Source organism: Protopterus annectens, chromosome 11.part0 (genome assembly GCF_019279795.1).
Source record: "Protopterus annectens isolate FY-2018-M chromosome 11.part0, PAN1.0, whole genome shotgun sequence".
In the NCBI taxonomy this organism is placed as follows: domain Eukaryota; kingdom Metazoa; phylum Chordata; order Ceratodontiformes; family Protopteridae; genus Protopterus; species Protopterus annectens.
Genome location: NC_056745.1, coordinates 284,255,781 through 284,277,542, shown reverse-complemented (window position 1 = coordinate 284,277,542; position 21,762 = coordinate 284,255,781). Strand labels below are relative to the sequence as shown.

General features: G+C 40.5%; 1 protein-coding gene across 1 annotated transcript in view; it reads left to right on the top strand.

Moving 5' to 3' along the window:
• Nucleotides 1-21,762, top strand: part of UTP20 (UTP20 small subunit processome component) — a gene marked incomplete in the record, with an annotated part of 2,478,305 nt that overhangs the window by 2,035,596 nt on the left and 420,947 nt on the right. Inside the window, 1 exon segment of the mRNA XM_044087776.1 lies at nucleotides 13,270-13,368. Coding sequence (XP_043943711.1) covers nucleotides 13,270-13,368 — 99 coding nt within the window.

The following is a 21,762-nucleotide window of genomic DNA, read 5'->3' as shown; positions in this document are numbered from 1 at the left end:
TCCAACATTATTTAAATTGCTCAGTTCCTGCCTTCCCTTAAACCTCAGTCCTCCTGAAAATTATTCTGCAGATATACTTACCACAAATTCCATTTATTTGTATGTAAACTGTTCCATCCCTTTTCTAAAGATTCCACTTACAGTTCTTTTATCTCTTTTACATTATTCAGTAATTCAAATACAGTTGGTTTAGATTTTGATTTCCATTTTCTAGTAATTGCTTTTTTGGCAGAGAAAAGAATTAATCTTAAGCATTACTATGGCTAGGCAGTTCAGATCCTGTATCCCAGCTCAAAAGACTTGTTTCCTTAGATATAGCTGTCTGCTCCCCCCTTATTTCTTTACAGAGTATTATGTTGGAATGTTGAAAGTCTGCCAACTTATTACACTCCCAAAAAGTGTGTTCCCAGTTACCCGTTTCTTCCCCATCACACCACTAACATTTTCTGTCTTCTTGAGGAAAAATTATTTGATGTATTTTTGGGGTATAAAAATACTTATGCAAACACTTCCAAAAAAAATCCATAATCATAATCCTCCTGGATTTTGTTGCATACTAAGAGTAGACGTCTAGACAAATTTGGGGATAAAAAAGTTTATACCGCTGCTACCCTGGCCGTGAGAAAGAAGTTTATATGGTTAAATCCCAAGAGTCCCTCAGGACCAGATAAACAGAAAATGGAAGGGGATACAGGACAGAGCTCGACTAAAAAAAGAGTTGCTAGAACTGGTCCCCACATTGCTAAAATACAGTATGGATTTTATAATATAGAAGTATCACACCCAGATGTTGCATCAAGGCCGGTTATCCGAAGACATGGTTTACTTATGAAGCAGTCTTACCTTGACCTTGTCAAAAGTGAAATCCTTATTGCCCACCTAAATAAGGATTTTCTGTTTATACCCATCTCTCAGTGTCTTTAAGAGACTGGACTGGATGGCTAAATTTTGCAAACTGTTAGACTTTCTGCACGTCCCATTTACCAGCTTCAGTAGAAACTATACTACCAAGTCCTGGCCCTGTTCTGCTTCCCCATCAAATGCCAAAAACAGGAAAACCTGAAGGGTTAAGCAGTAAAGAAAGTGGTAAGCAGACCACAGACACAGGCCCATCCCAGTGACTCAGCAGGGAGAAGCCATGACACACCTGATACTCTGCCTCCAAATCCCACCTGGCAGCCTGAAAATTCCTTTTCCTTCATCAGTGGCAAACTATCATTCAGGACAAGTGTGTTATAGACGTCATCAGGACTGGGTACAAAATACAGTTGCCTCACTGTCAAGATTTTCAGGCATCCCTCCCATTCCAAATGTGCAGATAATAGAGACTTAGGTTCATCATGATCTCTTGGCTTGAAGGATCATTATAACACATCTGTCCAAACAAAGTTAGACCTCTGTAAACAAATTCCTGTTGGTCCCAAAGTTCAAGATGTTAACTTTACAAAAACTCCTTCCCATGATCGATCCAGAGACAATTATGGTCATCTCAGACTTAAAATATGCCTACCTTCATATTCCTATAGTAAAGGAGCAGAGGAGATATCGCACTTCAAGGCAGGTGAGATCCAGTACTGGTTCTGTGCATTGCTCTTTGGCTTGTCTACTACTCCCAGAGTTTTCACAAAATGTCTGGCTCCAGTAATTGTCTTTTGTAGGCCCAAGGGCATGCAGATCCTACCCTTTTTGGACATCATCTTCATGGAGGTAAATATAGTAAAGGAACTCTATTCCTCTCTCCATATAACCACACCATGCCTCTCGCACATTGGATTCACCCTCCGTTATGAGAAATCTGATCTCCTACCCTCTAACAGCTTAGTGTTTCTAAGGGACTTTGTTGGATGTCAGCAAACCATTGGCCTTTCTCCCCCAGGAGGAAACAATTTTTGATTCTGGAGGAATCTGTCACTGCCAGGAACATTGGGACTGGGCCTTCTATATTCTTATTTGTAACCTTAGCAAACCTATACATAAGGAAAATAAAGTGGTACCTGAAAAGTATGTGATGTCAGCACCAACACCCTCTGGACTTCACATCAACACTTTTCCCTTGCCTCAAGAAAGAGCTGTTGTGGTGGATAGATGCCTGCAAACAAAATGATCGCCTCAGATCTGGCTTTCAGGGCACAAACACAGATCATTTATTTATTGACATTTGTTAACTGGGTTAGTCCATTTGAGCCAGGCACCCATTTTCAGTGGAGACCCCAGGAGAAAATCTCCAGACCATTATCATTTATTGCAGAAGTTACAAAGTTATAAACAGATAACATAAGTGCAAGGCAGGACAGCGCCTTCTTAAATGGCCTTACTGATCTAAAGGAAATGATGATAGTCTACGTTGGCCCTGTAGCTTTAAAACAAAACTGGACTCCAGATTCTCTCTTGTTAAGGACTGACAACACCACAGTAATGTGGTATGTCAACAGCAGGGGGGTTACTCACTCCTACACCCTTTGCATTTTGGACATGTAAGCTTGGGAGATGGCACAGGGAATGATACTATATAGCTCAGTACCTCCTGGGGATTGACAACAGCCTTGCAGACCACTTAAGCAGGTCAGTGTCAGAACTTCACAAAGTCTGAATTCAGAAAACTCACAAAGAAGTGGAGTGTGCAAGAGGCAGACCTTTATGCTTCAGATGAAATCAGGCACATCAGCAAATTTTGTTCAAGGAACTCGAACTGTATGGCCTGGAGGGCAGATGTTTTCTCCTTCCCATGGACAGGTATGTTTCTGTGTCCCTTCCCTCCCATATCCATTATCACTAGGGTAGTTATGAAAATCAGAGAAGACCCAAGGATTATCCTAGTAGCACCTTTCTGGCCCAGGCAGCAGTGGTTTCCCATGATTCTCAGGATGTCCAAACAGGAAATATGGGCTCCTGGCTTTGGAGATGGATATTCTAATATACCCCAGTCACACAACACTCATGTTGGCAGGGTGGATGATAGGATCCTTATTCCCTCCAGCCAGCTGTTTAGCAAAGACATTTTAGTCCTCCTTAAAGAGCACAGAAGACCCAGTGTAAGGAAGTCATACATCTCAAAATGGAAAAAGATTCTTTCACTGGCACCAGTCCAAGGGATAGCAAACATTACAAGCTAACATTTCACTTATTGATTCTTACCTGATGGAGCTTTTCTCTAAGGGACTTTCTTATTCGTGCCTCAGCTGTATCCGCCTCCCTACCTGCTGGCCTGTGCAGACCCCTCTCTTTTTTCAATGCACAGTAAAACAATTTCTTAAGGGCATTATCTAATTAAGACCTCCTAAGAGGACCCCTTCCCATCTTGGGACATATATTTTGTGCTGGGCAAAAGACACATTAGTTCATTTTGAACCTGTACCCTCTTCAGACATCAGATTTACCATTACCATATGGAAAACATCAGATAAGGATTTATCATGCACTATCGCAAATAATAAACAAAAATATCAGCACAGGCAAAAAAAAATTCAAGATACACAGTTAAGTATAAAGGAAAAGTACAAAATAAGCAATTTATTGATAATCCCAAAACTTTTATAGATAATTGGGAAACAAGGTAAATGGAATTGAAAGACCACCCAAAAAAGAAGAAATGGATACATTTTGGAGAAGTATTTATGAAGATCCTGTGGAACATAACAAAGATGCTAAATGAATAGAAGAAGTAAAAGAAAGTATAAAAAGTTGAAAGGTACAGGATATGAAATGTGATGAAGTAACAGCCAGAGAGATTGAAACAAAGTTAAGAAAAGCTTCTAAATGGAAAACACCAGGCCCAGATGTAGTACCTAACTTCTGGTTTAAAGTATTAGCATCTTTGCATGAAGATTTAGCCATGAGAAGAACTATTTATATGCATACCCCAAAACAGACACCAACATGGCTAACAAATGGAAAAACAATGCTCCTACTTGCGTGAACCTGCAGGCTACCCTAAAAATTATAGACCAATAACTTGCCTTCCAACTACATATAAACTGTACACCTGAATTGATGCCTACAGTTTATAGTCATTTAGAATAAAACTCAGTCATGGCAATAAAACAAAAGGGCAATAAAACAAAGTCATATGGAAGAAAGAATCATCTGTTGCTAAATAAAGTCATACTAGAGAACTGTAAAAAGGGGAAGAATCTAAGTATGGCATGGATTGACTACAGAAAAGCATTTGATAGTATCCCACATTCATGGATAAAACAGTGCTTAAAATGTGTAAGATACATCCTACACTGATCAACTACATTACAGTGGAAGACCACTTTTCAATTACGCCATTATGAAAGACAAATTGTTATTCCAGGGATAAAAATCCAAAGGGGGATATTCCAGGGTGACTCTGTCACCTCTGCTATTCTGTCTTGCCCTTATCCCATTAAGCTGTCTACTTAACAGATTAGGCCATGGCTGTAATTGGGCTCCTAGAAAACAACAAAGTGTAAAGACTTCTTATCTTCTCTTTGTCAACGATTTAAAACTGTATAGCTCACCAGATGAGGAACTGAAAACACAACTGCAAGTAGTCAAAACTTTTTCAGATGATACAAGAATGTCATTTGGTGTTGATAAGTGCGCAAACGCAACTTTCAAAGTAGGAAAATTGCAGCACCAAGAAAACATCAGTTTGGGAAAAAAAGATAATATAAAAGAACGTGAGCAAGAGAGAGTGTATAAATGTTTGGGAATTGAAGGATCAACACTAAAACATAAACAAATGTGAATAAAACTTAGTAAGGAACATTTTAGAAGACTTAAATTAATCATGAAAACATCTAGGAACAGAATTCAAGCTATAAACAAATTTGCTCTTCCAAAAAGAGAAAAATGTAAAAATCAGTGCATACCAAGATTATATATTATTCCACATTCTGAAGGAGGTTTGGGCCTCCTTGAAATTGAATACATGTATAGATCTGCCGTTATGGGACTGCACACATATCTGCTGATCTCACAGGACCCAAACATAGTGAAAGTTTTGAAACATGAAAATAAATCTAAGATGACTTCCCTTGTTAGTCCAGCAGGATCATATCAACGTCAAGCAGGAAGTATTAACATATAAACAGAACTAATAGATAAAAGGACATAGGCTGCCAAGGCGCACACAGATTAATAGCTGGTCCTTATTCAACTGCAACCAGCCTGCTTTAACCATGACCTGTATCCCATGCTGTCTTGAAACACTGCATGGTGTTAGAACTGATAACCAGCTAGACAAGAAGTAGATAAAAATCAGGCAACTGAATGTGCTAAAAAAAAAAAAGAAAGAATGTAAGTTAAAGGATCAGATAAGAAGGCAAGAAATGTGGAAAATGCATAAATATAGTTGCATGTATAGAAAATTTTTGGAAGAACCTCATGTTGATCAGGATAAAAATCAAATGCAGGAATGGTTAAGGAGAGGTGAATTCAAACCAAAAGATGAAAGGCTAATATTGTGGCACACGTTGGTTTACAAAGCCCATTGAACTTGTGGGAGAAACAGACAAATGTAGGTTTTGTAAAACTGAACTGGAAACAGTCGTACACCTTGTTGCTGGTTGTGACATACTAATGGCAGAAGGACTGTATACTGAAAGGCATAGTAATGTGGCAAAACACTACTCCTTATTCTCTCTTATCTCCACCTCTTACCACTCCAATCTCTCTGACCCACTCATATGTTCACCAACTTCTCACTCATACAACATATGTCTAACTACTTCATCTTTTACTATCTCCCCTAATCTCTTTACTACCTCTATCTCAAGTCTATATAAACTATCTATAATACAGGTTTTTACACCTTCCCACAAAGCTAAGTCAAAACTATACAAACTCCATCTAGCATCTACTATACACTCTCTCCTCACTAAAAACCTACTTTGTTCTGGAGATATCCATCCCAACCCTGGTCCCTCTTCTCTCCCCAAAACTACCTCTACACTGCCCCCATCTTACTCCTTTAACAGTCACCAACCTCAGTCACTACAATCATCTCCATCCAAATACTTAACTATTTACTCATTGAATATTCAGAGTCTAGCAAATAACGTCACTGAGCTGCACTCATGGATAGCTCTCAATACCACTCACATCCTCTCCCTACCTGAAACCTGGCTCAAGCCACACATCTCAAATAGTGAAATACTCCCACCAGGTTATAATATCTTCCGATCTGATAGACCTGTAAAAAAAGGTGGTGGCGTGGCCATCCTCTACTCAAACATTCTTAACCTCTCACCATACCCTTCCCCAATTCCTGATTTCCTCCCAGCTGAAATCATCATCTTTAACTGCCATCTGAATCCCCACAAAAAACTTGCAATTGCCTCTATCTACCTTCCTCCTGGTAACAATCTGCCCATTCTTGAAAACATCCTATCCTGGTTCTCCCACAACATACCATATGGGACACTTATCCTTGGTGATGTCAACATTGATTGGTCCAAACTCACAACTGACTCCCCCCAACTCAGTATCCACCTACACGGCTTCCACCAACTTATAACATCTCACACTCGCTTCCATAAAAATTCCTCTTCCAGCTCCATCATAGACTGGATCCTTACCAATTCCCCCCACCAATACCACAATCCCACAACCTTACCTGACTCCCTCAGTGATCATCTCCCTACCACCACCTTAAGACACTACTCCCATATTCCTAAACCCCACCTTATTAAAGACTGTCGAAAACTATCGACTTTCAATTCATCCCAATTTAACTCCATTCTCCACAACATAGATTGGTCCATTCTAAAACACCTCCCCCTAAACGATGCTGTAAGCACTTTCAAGAGCATCTTCATGAATACTCTAAACTCCTTAGCTCCCTCCAGGAAGATCAGAGTAAAATCAAACCATGCTCCCTGGCTCTCCAAAGAGACTAGGTCCCTTATGAAACAAAGAGATCATGCTTAGAAAACCTGGACTAAAACTAAACAACCACCTTTTCTTCAAAAATACAGGCAACTGAGGAACCTTGCAAAAAAACATACAACTAATGACAAAAAGTTATACTATAGCTCTGCTCAGCTTAACAACAAATCCAGTCCTCAAAAATTTTGTTCAACTGTCAACAACATCCTCTATTATGGAAAGCCCTCTAATCCCTCCCCATACCTTAACTCTCTCAGGAAACAGCTACCCTCCTGAATAAATACTTTATCTCTTCCATCCAAAATCTGGTAACCTCTAAGCCAAACTCTACTTTGACACCCACCTCTCCAAGTCCCACTAACACAACTTTGTTTTCTTTTGAGCCAGTTCCCATTACTTACATCAAATCTCTACTACTCAAGCTAAAACCTTGCTCTCCTTCCACTGACAATCTATCTCCTACATTCCTCAAACTTGCTGCTGACTCAATTGCCTATCCTGTATCTATACTAATTAATCGATCTATTCTGGAATCAACTGTCCCCACCCTTTGGAAATCTTTCTTCACTATCCCTCTTCATAAAGGTGGAAACTCCACTGACCCCTCAAACTACCGACCTATTGCCATTCTGTCCCCCCTCTCCAAGATATTAGAAAAATGTATTCACTCACAGCTTCTCAATCACCTCCTCACACACCACTTACTTACCCAACATGGATTTTGTCCTCACCACAGCACTACCCTCCTCTCCTTCACTCATATCATTGCAGAGGCCCTAGACAACAATAAACTCATTTCCTGTCTCTTCCTAGATCTCTCCAAAGCCTTCGATACTGTCTCTCATCCTCTACTACTATCCAAACTCACAAATCTCCACCTATCCCCCTCTGCACTTGCCTTGTTTAATAGTTACCTATCTGGCAGGGAACAATCTGTCAAATGGCTCTCATCCTCTTCACCTTTCCTTTCCATCTCGACTGGTGTTCCCCAAGGCTCCATCTTGGGACCCCTTTTGTTTAACATCTTCACCAATGATCTTTACACCTCATGCAAAGAATCCTCTCTTATTCAGTATGCCGACGACTCCACACTTATATCCATCTCAAATAACATTCCTGAACTACACTCCCTGACCCAACAGGCCCTACTATCCACTGAGCAATGGCTGTCTCACAACCTATTGATCCTAAATCCCAAAAAGACCAAACTCCTACTTTTTCTTCCCCGTTCTCTTTCTCATCACAAAACCTTCTTTTGTATTACATCTTCTAACAATACAAATATCCAACCTGACACCCACACAAAACTCCTAGGGGTCATTATCGATGATGAACTCAAGTTCAACCTACACATACTCCAATGTATAAAACAAACAAACCAGAAACTAGGTCTGCTATATCGGAACAAAAAATTCCTAACCCCTGAATCTAGACTTACCCTGCGCCAGGCACTCCTCCCTTCCCTCTTATACGCCGCCCCAGTTCTTACCAATATCCAGGCCTCCACTCTAAGCAAACTGCAACAGATTTACCATAAAATAGCCAGATTCATTACTAACTCCCCATACAACTCACACCACTGCATTTCTTTAAACTCTCTTCAATGGCTTGAACCTCCCCAGTTTCTGCTATCTTATCAATTTCATATGCTACACTCTTTTCTTTATAAACCCTCCATCTGTCCATCTCTATCTTCCTTAGTCTCCATCTACATCCCATCCCGGACCTCCGTACTTCTAACCAACAATTACTTGATATCTACCACCCAAAAAGTCAGTAGGCAAACTGATCTACAAACACTCCCTTGTCCATGCTTGGAACAAACTTCCCCTTGACTTACGTTCAATCTCCCACACTTCACACTTTAAAAATGAACTAAAAGCTTATTTTCTCAATTCCAGAACCTGCCCTTGCCATGACCCTACCTAGTCTTTCTTCCCTTTATGTACCCTCAAAAGGACCATACTTAGTACCTCATTACACCTCTCTCTCCAATGTGTCTACTATGCATTTGCATAATTTTATACAAACAAAAAATGTTTATTGTTAACCTATTGAACTATATCAATGTAAAATTGTTACTTAGCTTCTTTTTAATGCAACTTTAACTTTATGCATGTATCCCAACATATGTGAATCGTTTTGCTATAACTGCTATTATATCAATATTGTTTAAAATTGTACTTGTTTTAAAATGTATTACTGGAGCTTTTCTCCTCGGGTCTCCACTGAAAATGGGCCACAAGCCCAGTTGGACAAACCCGGTTAACAAATGTCAATAAATAAATAAATAAAAATAAAAAGAGTATTGCACTGGGGATTGTGTAAATATTATGGTAGTGAAGTAGCTGAAAAACACTGGAAGCATGAGCCACAAAGCATCATAGAAAATTATGAAGTCTACATCACATGGGATCATCCATTACCAACAGTTCAAAAGATAGATGCAAGAAAACCAGATATAGTGGTCCATGAAAAGAAGACAAAAGTAGCACTGACCACTGAAATTGGTACAACCAGTGACTACAGTGTCTTGTGAACAGAAAGACACAAAGTCATCAGGATTTGCAGGCAGAAAAGAGAACAGTGTGGAAGAAAGATACTCAACAGTTCTAATAGTAGTAGTAGCAGCAATGGGTGTTATAAAAAAGAATCTACAGTCGTATTTAGATATATTACCAATACATGCAACTCCATACGAATTGCAGGAGGAGTCATTACTGGGCATATTACGGGTGCTGCGAAGAGTACTTCTGGCTGACATCAAAGATTGAAACAATGCTAATTTCATGAAATTTAATTGCACTTTGTCTTTGGAATGGGGTCCATTCTCGTCATGGTAATAGAAACCCAAAAGACTTGGAGAAATTAAGTGATAAAACATCAGTTTGGGACAAGAAATATAATATAAAAGAACTTGAGCAAGCGGGAGTGTATACATTTTTGGGAACTGATAAAGGATCAACATTAAAACTTGAACAAGTGCAAATAAAATTTGGTAAGGAATATTTTAGAAGACTTAAATTAATCCTGAAAACAGCATTGACATGTAGGAACAAAATTCAAGCTATAAACCAATTTTCACTTTCTGCCCTAACTTACAGTTTTGGAGTGATTGACTCGCCCCAGAAGGTGTTGGACAGATTAGACATGAAAACAAGGAGGATGCTTTGTGCTCACCAAATGTTTTAGAAAAATCACTGCATACCAAGATTATGTATTCCCCGTTCCAATGGAGGTACGGGCCTTCTTGAAATTGATTACATGTATAGATCTGCAGTCTTGGGACTGCATACATATATATCTTCTGACCTCACAAGACCCAAACATAGTGAAAGTTTTGAAAGAAGAGAATAAATCTAAGATTACTTCCCTTCTTAGTCTAGCAAAAGCTTATCAGTGTCAAGCAGGAATAGAAACCAATCCAGAAGTAGATAAAAAATCAGGTAGCAACTGAATGTGCCAAAAAGCAAAAAGAATATATGGTAAGGATGAGATGAGAAGGCCAGAAATGTGGAAAATGCATAAATATAGTTGCAAATGTAGAAAACTCCTGGAAGAACCTCATGTTGATCAGGATTGAATGCAGGAATGGTTAAGGAGAGACGACTTCAAACCAAAAGATGAAAGGTTAATATTGGCACCTTAAGACCGTGGGCTTGTGTACATGTTGGTTCACAAAGTCCATTGAACATGTGGGAAAAACAGACAAATGTAGGTTTTATAAAAACAGAATTAGAAACAGTCGCACACCTTGTTGCTGGTTTTGATATACTAATGGTAGAAGGACTGTATACTAAAACACACAATAATGTGGCAAGACTGTTGAACTATGGATTGTGCAAACATTATAATATTGAAGTAGCTGAAAAACACTGGAAACATGAGCCACAGAGCATCATAGAAAATGATGGTGTACATCACATGGGATCACCTATTACCACCAGTTCAAAAGATATATGCGAGAAAATCTGATATAGTGGTCCATGAAAAGAAGACAGAAGTAGCATTGATGATTGAAATCGGTACAGCCAGTGACTACAGTGTCTTGCATACAGAGAGACACAAAGTCATAAAATATCAGGATTTGCAGGCAGAAACGAGAGCAGTGTAGAAGAAAGATACCCAGACAGTTCCAATAGTAGTAGGAGCAATGGGTCTTATAAAAAAATAATCTACAAACGTATTTAGATATGTTACCAATACATGTAACTCCGTACGAATCACAGGAGTCATTACTGGGCACATTACGGGTGCTGCGAAGAGCACGTCTGGCTGACATCAAAGATTGAAACAATACTAATTTCATGAACTTTAGTCATACTTTGACTTAGGAATGAGGTCCATTCCCGTCATGGTATTAGAAACCCAAAAGATTTGGAGAAATTAAAAAAGAGCAAAACCACCTCCTTAATGGCTTTCTCTTGAGTCAGAAGAATTTCAGAGCTCCAGACTCATACTGAACCCTTTTTCAAGTTTCACAAGCATATTTTTTTCCCTGAGAACCAACCCCTCCTTTTTCCGTAAAGTGGTCACTGAAGTGTGTCTAAAGCAGGCTATGCATTTACTAGCATTCTTCCCTGATCCCACAGACCAAAGAAACAGAAACCTTCATTCCCTAGATGTACCTAGGCAGCTCAGGTTTTATATGTACAAAACTAAGGACTTCAGAAAATTAGACCAATTATTCCTAGCCTTTGCAACCAACTACCACCATGTAGACAAATTCTAACTGTATATCTAACTCTGTTGAATTGTTGCAAATATCATGGCAAGAAGGTGCCTGACCACATCGGAACATATTCCACTGCTACTCTTCTCAGGGAAGTGTCACGTGGTCCTCTATACACACCTCCAAAAATTAAAACCTGTCCTCTGTTTCTAGGGCTAGAGCTGGCTTCATCACTGCAGTTCTGCAACTACTTGTTTCCCCACCATAACTTTCTCTTTGCCACCCACACCCTGTCTTTAGCTTTGGGAATCCTTCAAATGTAATTACGACAGTGAAGCACGATGAATATGGTACAGTTGGGGGTGGGTAACCATTTCCTACTCCCTCTTAGGCTCCCTCCCTCGCAATTTTCCCTCTAAACCCCTGGGTTCTCTCCCTACTGGGGCAGTTTGGGCAGGTTTTTTTCCTTGTCAGGGCAAGGAAAGTAGAGATCCAACCTAGGGGACATGAAAGACTTGAAGAAATGGCACTATCCAATGACAGTTTATCCGCTGATGCCTTGACATTGGACTGGAGGCTGTCTGCGGTGAATTAGGGAGAAGATCTATGGTATTTGGGCTGGCCCAAGGGCTTTCTAAGGCAGGAGAATCCCAAGTGTTATTACTGCAACAACGAAGACACTCAAACATCTATATATTATAGTAAGTATACACAACTGTACTGTTGTTACTAAGAAAATGTTTCTTAGGAGCTAAGGATATAGGTTCTGAATTCCTTTGACATAGTAAGACCTTACTATGTTTACTGCTGTTGGCTGTCAAAAAAAGCAATTGTTGATAAATTGAAATCAAAATCTATACCAACTATAACTGAAGTATTCAGTATCGTAAATGAGATAAACTGGAGGTGAGATCTTTAGAAAAGGGAAGAAACAAAGTTTGTAAAAATAAATAGCATGTGTGGGAACAATGCAGAATAATGTTCAGGAGGAAGAGTGAAATTTAAGGAAAGGCAGAAATTAAGCAATTTATGTACTGCTGAGATAAATGGGAATTATTAAAAAAGAAAATGTGTATGTATTTTGCAAGAGAGTAACAATTTATGGTTTGATTTCTTTTCTACAAATGTGTGTATATTCATATTGCCATGTAAAATGGGATTTAGCAAAGCTGTATTAAAAAGAGAAAAACTCCATTTTCATTTCTCTGTCATTTTATAAAGAACACTGGTCAGGCTGATTGGTTTGAAATTGTTTTGATCTTATCTGATGCGATACTCCATTTCTGAAATGGTACCACTGCCTTCTGTTGTCATAGATTTAGTTTAGGGACACATCCAACATGCTAACATTTTTAGTGGAATTCTTCTGGGTTTAGTTTGGTGTTCCCTGATTATTTATGGAAGCCAGTAGGTATGTCTTCTGGTCCTATGGAACTTGAGTTTTTAATTTTTGTTTGTGGTAGCAGTTTTCATGTCTGTTATAAATGAGATGGTTTTCATCATCTCTGTGCCACTTTGACGTGTCTTTCCTTATTGTGACATTTGCACGCACATGTACTCACTATGTCCTTGCAGGATTTATAACTGTTTTCTAATGCAATTAAAATGCCTTATTGTTTCTCACAAAAGTAATCCAGATAAGTACCTACTGCTGAATATGCTAGTGTTTTAAGAATTAGAGACACCATTTGTGTATATTAAAATAAATTTGACCTTTGCTTTGTGGTGTTGTGGTGCCTTAGGTTCATGTGTTGACATTTACTGTTCATCTCCTGTTGAAAAGTCTCATTGGAAGAATGAAGAGTGGAGATTTGGACTCCTGCTTACATATTTTGATTGGGGTGAGTTTTTTTTTTTTAAGTGAAATAGAAATGCATCTTGTTTTTAAAGAATCTATACGTAGACAATGTGACATTAAAGTACTATCCAGTGTACATTAGATTTTACCACAATGAGTTTATTTTTACCTACTGTAAAGGCTAGCAGCCCAAAACAGTAGTATGTATGTTCATTTTGATTTGTAAGCAGCCTTTGGTATATATGCCAGGGTATGCTGTTGGTCCTTTGGCTTCCTCCTGCAACACCAGTGACTTGTGATCATTATGCTATATTGAGACCAGCTAGATCAGCCAGAAAAGTGATTAGTCCTGTATCATGATGTGGAGCAAAGAGTGCAGTATCTGATATTAGTGCACATTCTGCATCCCACATAGATTTTAACTTTTTGCAACCGGTAAACTCTATTTGAAGTCTTCCATTCATAGGCATCTGTCTCATGGTGCAACATTTTTCATTGGGGGAGAGTAGGCTTCTTGAAAATGATGCAGCCTGCTCAGTGAAATCCAAGCAAGTCTGAAAAATCTGTGTCATTTAAAACATTAACTTTTAGGCATTGTACAGAATCAGGTTAAATGCAAAAGTGCAGCAGTCATTTAATTATGTATCCAAGCTGTGAAAAAATAATTTTTTTGAAATAAGTTTTGTTTATTTCTTCATGGTGGGTAGATAGGTGTGTGTTGTGGGGGTCTGATTAAAAAAGTACCTAAATATAGTCAGCTAATGAAAACACAGTTTATATGCGTCATGAGAAGAAAGGTCAAATATCACTGAACTAAATTGACACTGACACTGCATATGTACCATATTTTTTCATGAGATATTAACCGTTATGTTTATATATAAACATATGCATTACTTCTATGGTTATGTTAATGTTTCTGAAGTCAAGTAACTGGAAAAATATGTGAAACATCTCACCATGCTTCCCCATGGCCAGACTTGACATAAGAAAAATCCAATGGTACCTGAAAGCTGTGATATGCTAGCACTGCCACCCCTTGGACACCCTGATTCCCCTCCTCCTCTTAAATGGTTCACATGGACGTCTCAGATGAGGTATGGAGGGGGGGGGGCATGAAAGGACCACAATGAGTGCAGAAGAAATGGCAATCTCAGTTTCTGAAGGAACAGGTCAGTCTGAAAGAAATACGGGCTCTTCTGGAAGCTCTTCAAATTTTTGCCCACCTTTGGAAACCCAGACCACTCCAAGTATACACAGACAACACCACAGTCTTGGTACATAAACAGGGAGGCACCAGATCTTACCAACTTTGTAGGTTAGTATAGGAGGCATAGAACTTGGCAATATGGATGAATGTCATACTAACAGACACATACATCCCTTCTCAGAACAACATGCTAGCAGACTTCTTAAGCCTCTCCCTGGTGGACCCTTTTGAGTGGACTTTGAACAGAGCAGTATTCCACAACATCATCCTGAAGTGTGGCACTCCTCCACTACTATTCTTTGACTCACCAAAGAACCATCGGTTCTGTCAGCTCCCTCAGTTCTGCACCAGAGCCTCTTGTCTCACAGCCAAGAGGATGGATGTCTTCTTTTTCCATTGGACAGGGAAGTTCCTCTATGCCTTCTGTCTCTTCTAAAAATTCTTCTCAAGACACAAAAGAAAGCACCCAAATACCTTTTAGTGGTTCCATTTTGACAGAGGCAGTATAGTTTCCCCTAATATTTCACTTGACAAACCAAAATTACAGGAAAATTTCTCTACAGCCAGACCTGATAGCTCAGCAATAAGATTGCTGCTCTACCCATACCTTCCATCTCTCAGCCGGGCACTGTACATGATAGGATTTTAATTCTTCAGACATCACTTCTCTGAAGAGGTTGTACAAGTCCTACAAACAGGCTAGGAGACCCTGTACAAGAAAAGCTTACACTGTTAAGTGGAAAAGATTTTCTTATTGGTGCTGCAAACATAGTCAAGATCCACACTTGACACAGGTGCCTACTGTTGTACCCCAATACCTCTTCAATCAGGTTTGGCCTACTCATCCATAAAAGTTCACGTGACAGCTACTAATGCCCGTCTCCCTCTTAGCCCTCCTCCTATGGCTAGGCTGGAGGTCAAGCTTTTCCTCAGGAGAGTCCTGCATCTTAACCCTCCAAGGAAACCCATCTGTTCACTTGGAATCTTAATTTTGTGTTAGAAAAGCTTACTCTGCCTCCCTTTGAACTAGCTTCTGCCACTTCTCTAAAATTCTGTACTTCGTAAACCATTCTCCTCCTGACTCTCACATCTGCCAGGTGAGTTTCTGAGTTACAAGCTCTCGTAGCCATTTCCCTTTTATTTTTCACAAAGACGGTTTCTCTCAGGGCTAATCTATTCTCCATGCTTAAGGTAGTGAACGAGCTGTCCCTGAATCAGGCTATTCATCTTCCCACCTTCTTTCCAATCTCCAGAATGGGGGGAAAAGGATCTTACATCCTCTAGACATTAAAAGGTAACTGAGATCTTACCTGTGCAAACTTAAATCCGTAAGAAAGACTGACCAGTTTGTATTTTTTATGACCATGGAGCTATACCTAACAGTCTCTAAGCAAACTGTTGCAGCCTGGGTTTCTAAGGCTGTCTCTTTCTGCTGCTCATACTATGGCAAGGTCTTGCATTCCTGCCCTAAGGCACATTCCACCAGGCAGTGGCCTCCTCAGGGCTTTTCCACAAAGGAATAGACTCCATGTTTATCTTGGAGGTGGTCACTTGGTCCTCTGTATACACCTTTACCAAACACTATTTTAATAAACACTACAGATTGATGCTTTCTCCAGGTCCATAGCAGCCTTGATTAGGTCAGTCCTGTCCGGACTGCTGGATAACTCTTCAACACAGTAGTCAATCACCCTTTCCTTTCTTTTTCAGCTCTAGGAATCGCCCATATGTCAAGAACACTACAACAGTGATTTCAGTCAGGACATAGTTTGTGTGTAAGAATTAACCATAACAGTAGATGTCCTGCTAATCACTGTTGTAGTATTCCTTCTCACCCTCCATCCCTTCTTCACTATCTCACATCAGTCATCAGTTTCCTCTCCACCTTTGTTCTAGCCATTGCTCTTTTACATGGGTATGAGGAAGTTTGCTTATTAATTTCAGCTATACCCCTGCAGTCTCAGTAGTCTTCAGGCCACTGGCTTGGAGATTGCCTGAGGACCCATGCTCATACTTAAATCTGTATACCTCAACATATCTTTGTCTCCTGACTAAATTGTTTGTGTTTTTTTCTTGTGCTCAGCAATTCAGCTCACCTGGCTTGCAAAACTGGAAGCCCATTCTGCCTTTTTTCCCTTTTGTTGCCTGCTTCATTGCTGTTGGTATTCTTGAGACATTGCAGCAACTGTTCACTGCAAAGCAACAGTCAACTAGTATGGACAAACCTGACATGATTTGTGTAATTTTCTATATAACCTGAAGGTCACCCTCTCACATACACAGATGGACAGTAAGCAACACACACACTCATTTGTACCTGCACAGTGTAACATATGTTTAGGTTGGAAGAGAATCATTCTCGTGTCTCCAAGAATCAGGACTAAATAACCATAGCAGAAATCCGCTAATACAACCACCATATACTAGTAATTCAGTAAGTTACCTGGCTGCAGACTGTAAACATTTCACCACCACCAAGTCTTTGTCCTAGTATTTGATAACTCCTCCAATTACCTTAGATGGTGTTAAAGAAAATTTGATGTCTGCACTGTTAATTGTACATTTTGAGAATATTCTGTGTTATTTATACCCCCCAGCCTCTCCCAGTGGCTCCATTTCTGGCAGCCAGTAAGCACATTCTTTCCAAGGGTGTGGGAGCCCAGGCATTCCCAGGCAATGGCAAGAACCCTGCAGTCCCTTCATTCTTGCCCGGGAATCCCCATTAGCTCTCTGCTTCCCATTGAGAGTCAGCTGGTAGTAAGAGGGTCGACTTTGCTGTTTTCTTTCACGGGGGGGCTTATTACATTCTTCTCCTGGAAATAACCAACCTTCCCCCTCAGTGGCTCCTCTGAGCTCTGCCATTGCTCTTTCTAGAGAGAAAGAATGCCTCTGTACACCAAGTTCTCCTCAGCTTCCAGTGTGAGGTGCACTGTGACTTCAGGAGTCCTGCAGGGTCAAACTCAACCTGGTAACACCTAGTATACTTACTAGATATCACTATTGTGGTGAGCCAGAGCTGCCCCCCCCCCCCCCCCCACGAGGGGATACCTTCACCACCTAGCTCCTACAGCCAACCAAGCTGCTATTTGAACTTTGGTTGTATGCACCATAGCTTGCTCTGTATTAGTTATATTGATAATTGTATAATTAAGCAACATTTCTTATATTTGTATAAATATCTTAATAAACAAGTACTCATGAAGGAATGTCTTTCTGTTATGTGAAAGCTGAAGTATGGCTGGACAAAAGTGCTCTGCTGTATAAGTCTAGGTTGTACAGTTTCTAAGATATGAAAACTTTGTTTGTGAAACTTTAGAGAAAACTGTAATTGTGGGTTTGTGTACATTATATGTTTAAATTATTGGTGTAAAGACTAACTATGAATGCACTAAAAACTAACACTGTAGCACTGTATTTTTACATTAGAAAGACTGGGTTTATTCATCTTCTGGCAGGAGGTGTTTGCCTGGTCTGTCTGCATTGGAAAATAGACAGAAAGATTCATAGTGTAGTTATTTTAATGGCCAGAGTGCTCATTAGTTTTCTTTTTTTCTGTGCTGCATTAACTTTTGTGCATTTATGTAGGTTAGCAGTGCCCTGTATAATAGCAAACACCTAGAAAGACTGGTTCATAAACCTGTACCTTGTGAAGCAGCACTATAGCACAAATTTGTGGGAGGTTGGGAAGACTAAGGGTGGTGGAGTATCTATCTTCGTTAAGGACAGGCACACCTCCAGAATGGTTTGCCAGCATGATGCACTGGAACTACTCCAGGTGCAACTGATAGTTGGCGAGACACCCATCTGAGTTATAGCCATCTATAGACCCACTCTTCATGACTCTGGACACCCACTCCTCCTACCCAGATCTACTTGACTCCATCAAGGTAACCCCTAACACCATAATCCTTGGTGACTTCAACTACTCCACCATAGACTGGGTAAACTATTCCTGCAATAATGCAGTCATCCAATGATTCCTTGACTTCATCAATTCTAATGCACTAGACCAGCTCATCTCATCCCCCACAGTAGGAGGTAACATTTTGGACTTGGTTCTCACCAACATGGTTGACCACTGCACCACTCCCACAGTATGTTCTTCCCTGGTGAGATCAGATCATCGATCTGCCTCATTCGAAGTTTCATGCCCACACAACCCCCCGCCATAATCAGGCTAAAAAAACTTCTCAGAAGCTGACTACAGCCTCCTTAGAGAGGGTATTAGTAGCTTCACTCCCCCCCCAATGCTGCAGACAACTATGCAAAATAGTATGCCAGTGCACTGTACAAGCACCTGTACAACTGCATGGACTCAGCCATACCCAACAGAGTTAAAACCTGCCCATCAAGGAAACACAAACCTGTCTAGTGGACATCCTTTTGGTTTTACAACAAAATGAAGAAACTGTTTTTCAGTGGTAAAAAGGAACAAATTCCAAATTGGAAAAACTCCTTCCTTAGCCTCAACAAGCAAATTAGATCACTAGTAAAAACCTCCAAAGCCAATTATGATTCGAAACTAGCCTCTGAAACAAAAAGAAACCACAAAGCTGCCTTCAGTTACATCAAGAACCTCCATGGCAAAGCCCAGGTCTGTTCCAGATTAGTACTTAACAGTGCCACACTGATCCTGTTGACTTAGCCAAGCTGCTAGCAGATAGATTCAGCACAAACTTCACCCCCTGTCCCCCCAAAAGCCCTTTCAACATTCCCGATACTTGTCCCATACCTCACATCTCTGTAGCTCAACTGTTAAAGGCCCTATCCATGGCAAAGAACACAGCTTCCATGGGACCTGATAGTATCCCAGGCTGTATTCTGCACCATCTCCAGCAAGAACTAGCTTCGCCATTGAGCACCCTATTCAACCAAAGGCTTCATTCCAGCAGATTGAAGAGCTGCCATTGTCATCCCCTTGCACAAAGGTGCTACCACTACTGACAAACTATCACCCCGTTAGCTTCACTAGTCAGATCTGTAAAGCCATGAAGCATATTATTATGGATCTCATAAACAAGGACATAGGCAGTCTCCTAAGCACTTGACCCCACCCTCTTCAGATTCATCAAGGGCAGATCTTGCCTGTTGAACCTAGTTGACTTCTTTGAGACTGTCACCAAGGCCCTGGATGAGGGAAAGTCAGTACATACGGCTTATCTTGACTTGGCCAAGGCCTCTGACATGATCCCCCACTCAGGCATCATCGAAAAGCTAACACAACTTGGCGTACGTCACTATCTTATTAGGTGGGGTGGCCAACTGGCTCACTGAAAAAACCCACAAGGTCAAAATAGGTGCCTCCACCTCCAGTAGCAGACCTGTCACTAGTGGAGTTCCCCAGGGATCTGTCCTGGGACCCCTATTGTTTGGCATCTACTTCTCAGAGGTCCAGGCAAAGACAGAATGCCTGTGGTTGACCAAGTTTGCAGACTGTAAGTTGGGTGCTGTCATTGACTCCCCGAATGGTTAACATACTGCTGGAGGGTCTCACAGCAACTAATGACTGGTGCCAAAATCATGGCCTCAAGTTAAATGCAAAAGAAAATGTATCATCATACCATTCGACAAAAACACAGCCCCTACTGATTACGACATCAACGGCAACCCCCCTAAATACACAACCTGTAGTGAGAGACCTGAGTACTCAGGTTGACAGCAATCTCCTATTCCACCATCACATAGCGGGAGTGGTCAGAAAAGTGTTTTACTTGGTTCATCTCATAAGTGAAGGTACCTTTTACTTGGTTCATCTCATAAGTAAAGGAAATGCATCCAGAATAAAGGAAGTTATTACAACTCTATACTTCTCCCTCCTTAGACCAATAATTGAGTATAACGCCCCGTTTGGTATTTACCTCTCCAAACATCTGCACGAACTGGAAAGGCCACAGAAATTCCTCACAAAGAGAATCCATGGGCTCCAACACCTGTCTTATGCGGACAGGCTGAAATCACTATCACTCTACTCGGTATCGTACAGTTTGCTCAGGGGTGATCTGTGTCTCGCCTACGAGGTAATCTCAGACTCTGCCTGACTAGAGATGCTCATATATCTGCAAATCTAACTCTTCATGCATTACCTGCTTGAAAGGCCTGAATTTAATATGTGACATCAACAAAACCTGTTGGAGAGACAGGTTTGTCTCCCAGAGTCTGCCCTGTCTCTGGAATAGACTTCCCATACATGTGAAACAAGAGTACCTTGCTGACTTCTTTGAAAAGTTTGCTAAGGCAATCGATGAGGGAAAAGTGGTGCATACTGCCTACCTAGATCTAGATAAAGCATTTGATACAGTACCCCATTCGTTCATTGTTGGCAGACCTATTAGACTAGGTATAAACCCCTTTATAACATGCTGGTACCTAGCTGACTCACTGATAGGACCCTGGCGATTAGAATTGGTGTGCCTACCTCCACAAAGAGGCCAGTCACGAGTGGAGTTCCCAGCAACTCTGTGCTGGGCCAACTCCTCTTTGGCATCTACTTCTCAGATGTCAAAGCCAATGTTAAAGGCATTTGGCTGACTAAGTTCACAGATGATTGTAAACTGGGAGCAGTCATTGAATCCCTCCAAGATGAGAACACCTTTCAGAAACATCTGATACAAACAAATGCTTGGTGCCAAACCCATGGTTTAAAACTCAATGCTAAGAAATGCATTATAGTACCTTTTGGGAAGGCTACCACCCAGAGTATGTACACCATCAGTAAAACTAGTCAGGAATCTCGGAACTTGTGTAGATAGTAACCTAACCTTCGACCAGCATGTGTCCAAGGTCATAATAAAATCATACATTGCTCAACATATAAGGAGGGGCATAGCATAGAGGTCCAGAGAGGTCATTATACCATTGTACTCGGCCCTCATCAGACCCATCATAGAGTATAATGTTCCCTTCAATATTTACCTTACCAGACCCATGCAGCAACTGGAGCGTCCACAAAGGTTCCTTGAAAAAATACAGACTCCTGAGAGGTGATCATTGCCTGGCATACAGTGAATCCTTGGACCCTATTTTGATGAACCTTTTACACATCCACAAAACAAATGGCATCAGCACTACTTGATTAAAAGATCTTAAGTTTGCTTGCAACGTAAATAGAACATGTTGGAGAGAGAGAGATGTTTCTCAGAGAATTTCCATTCTCAGGAACAGGCTCCCCATCTGTGTGAAGCAAAGTTCCTCCCTTTCCGTTTTTAAGAGCAAGTTGGACTAGTGAAT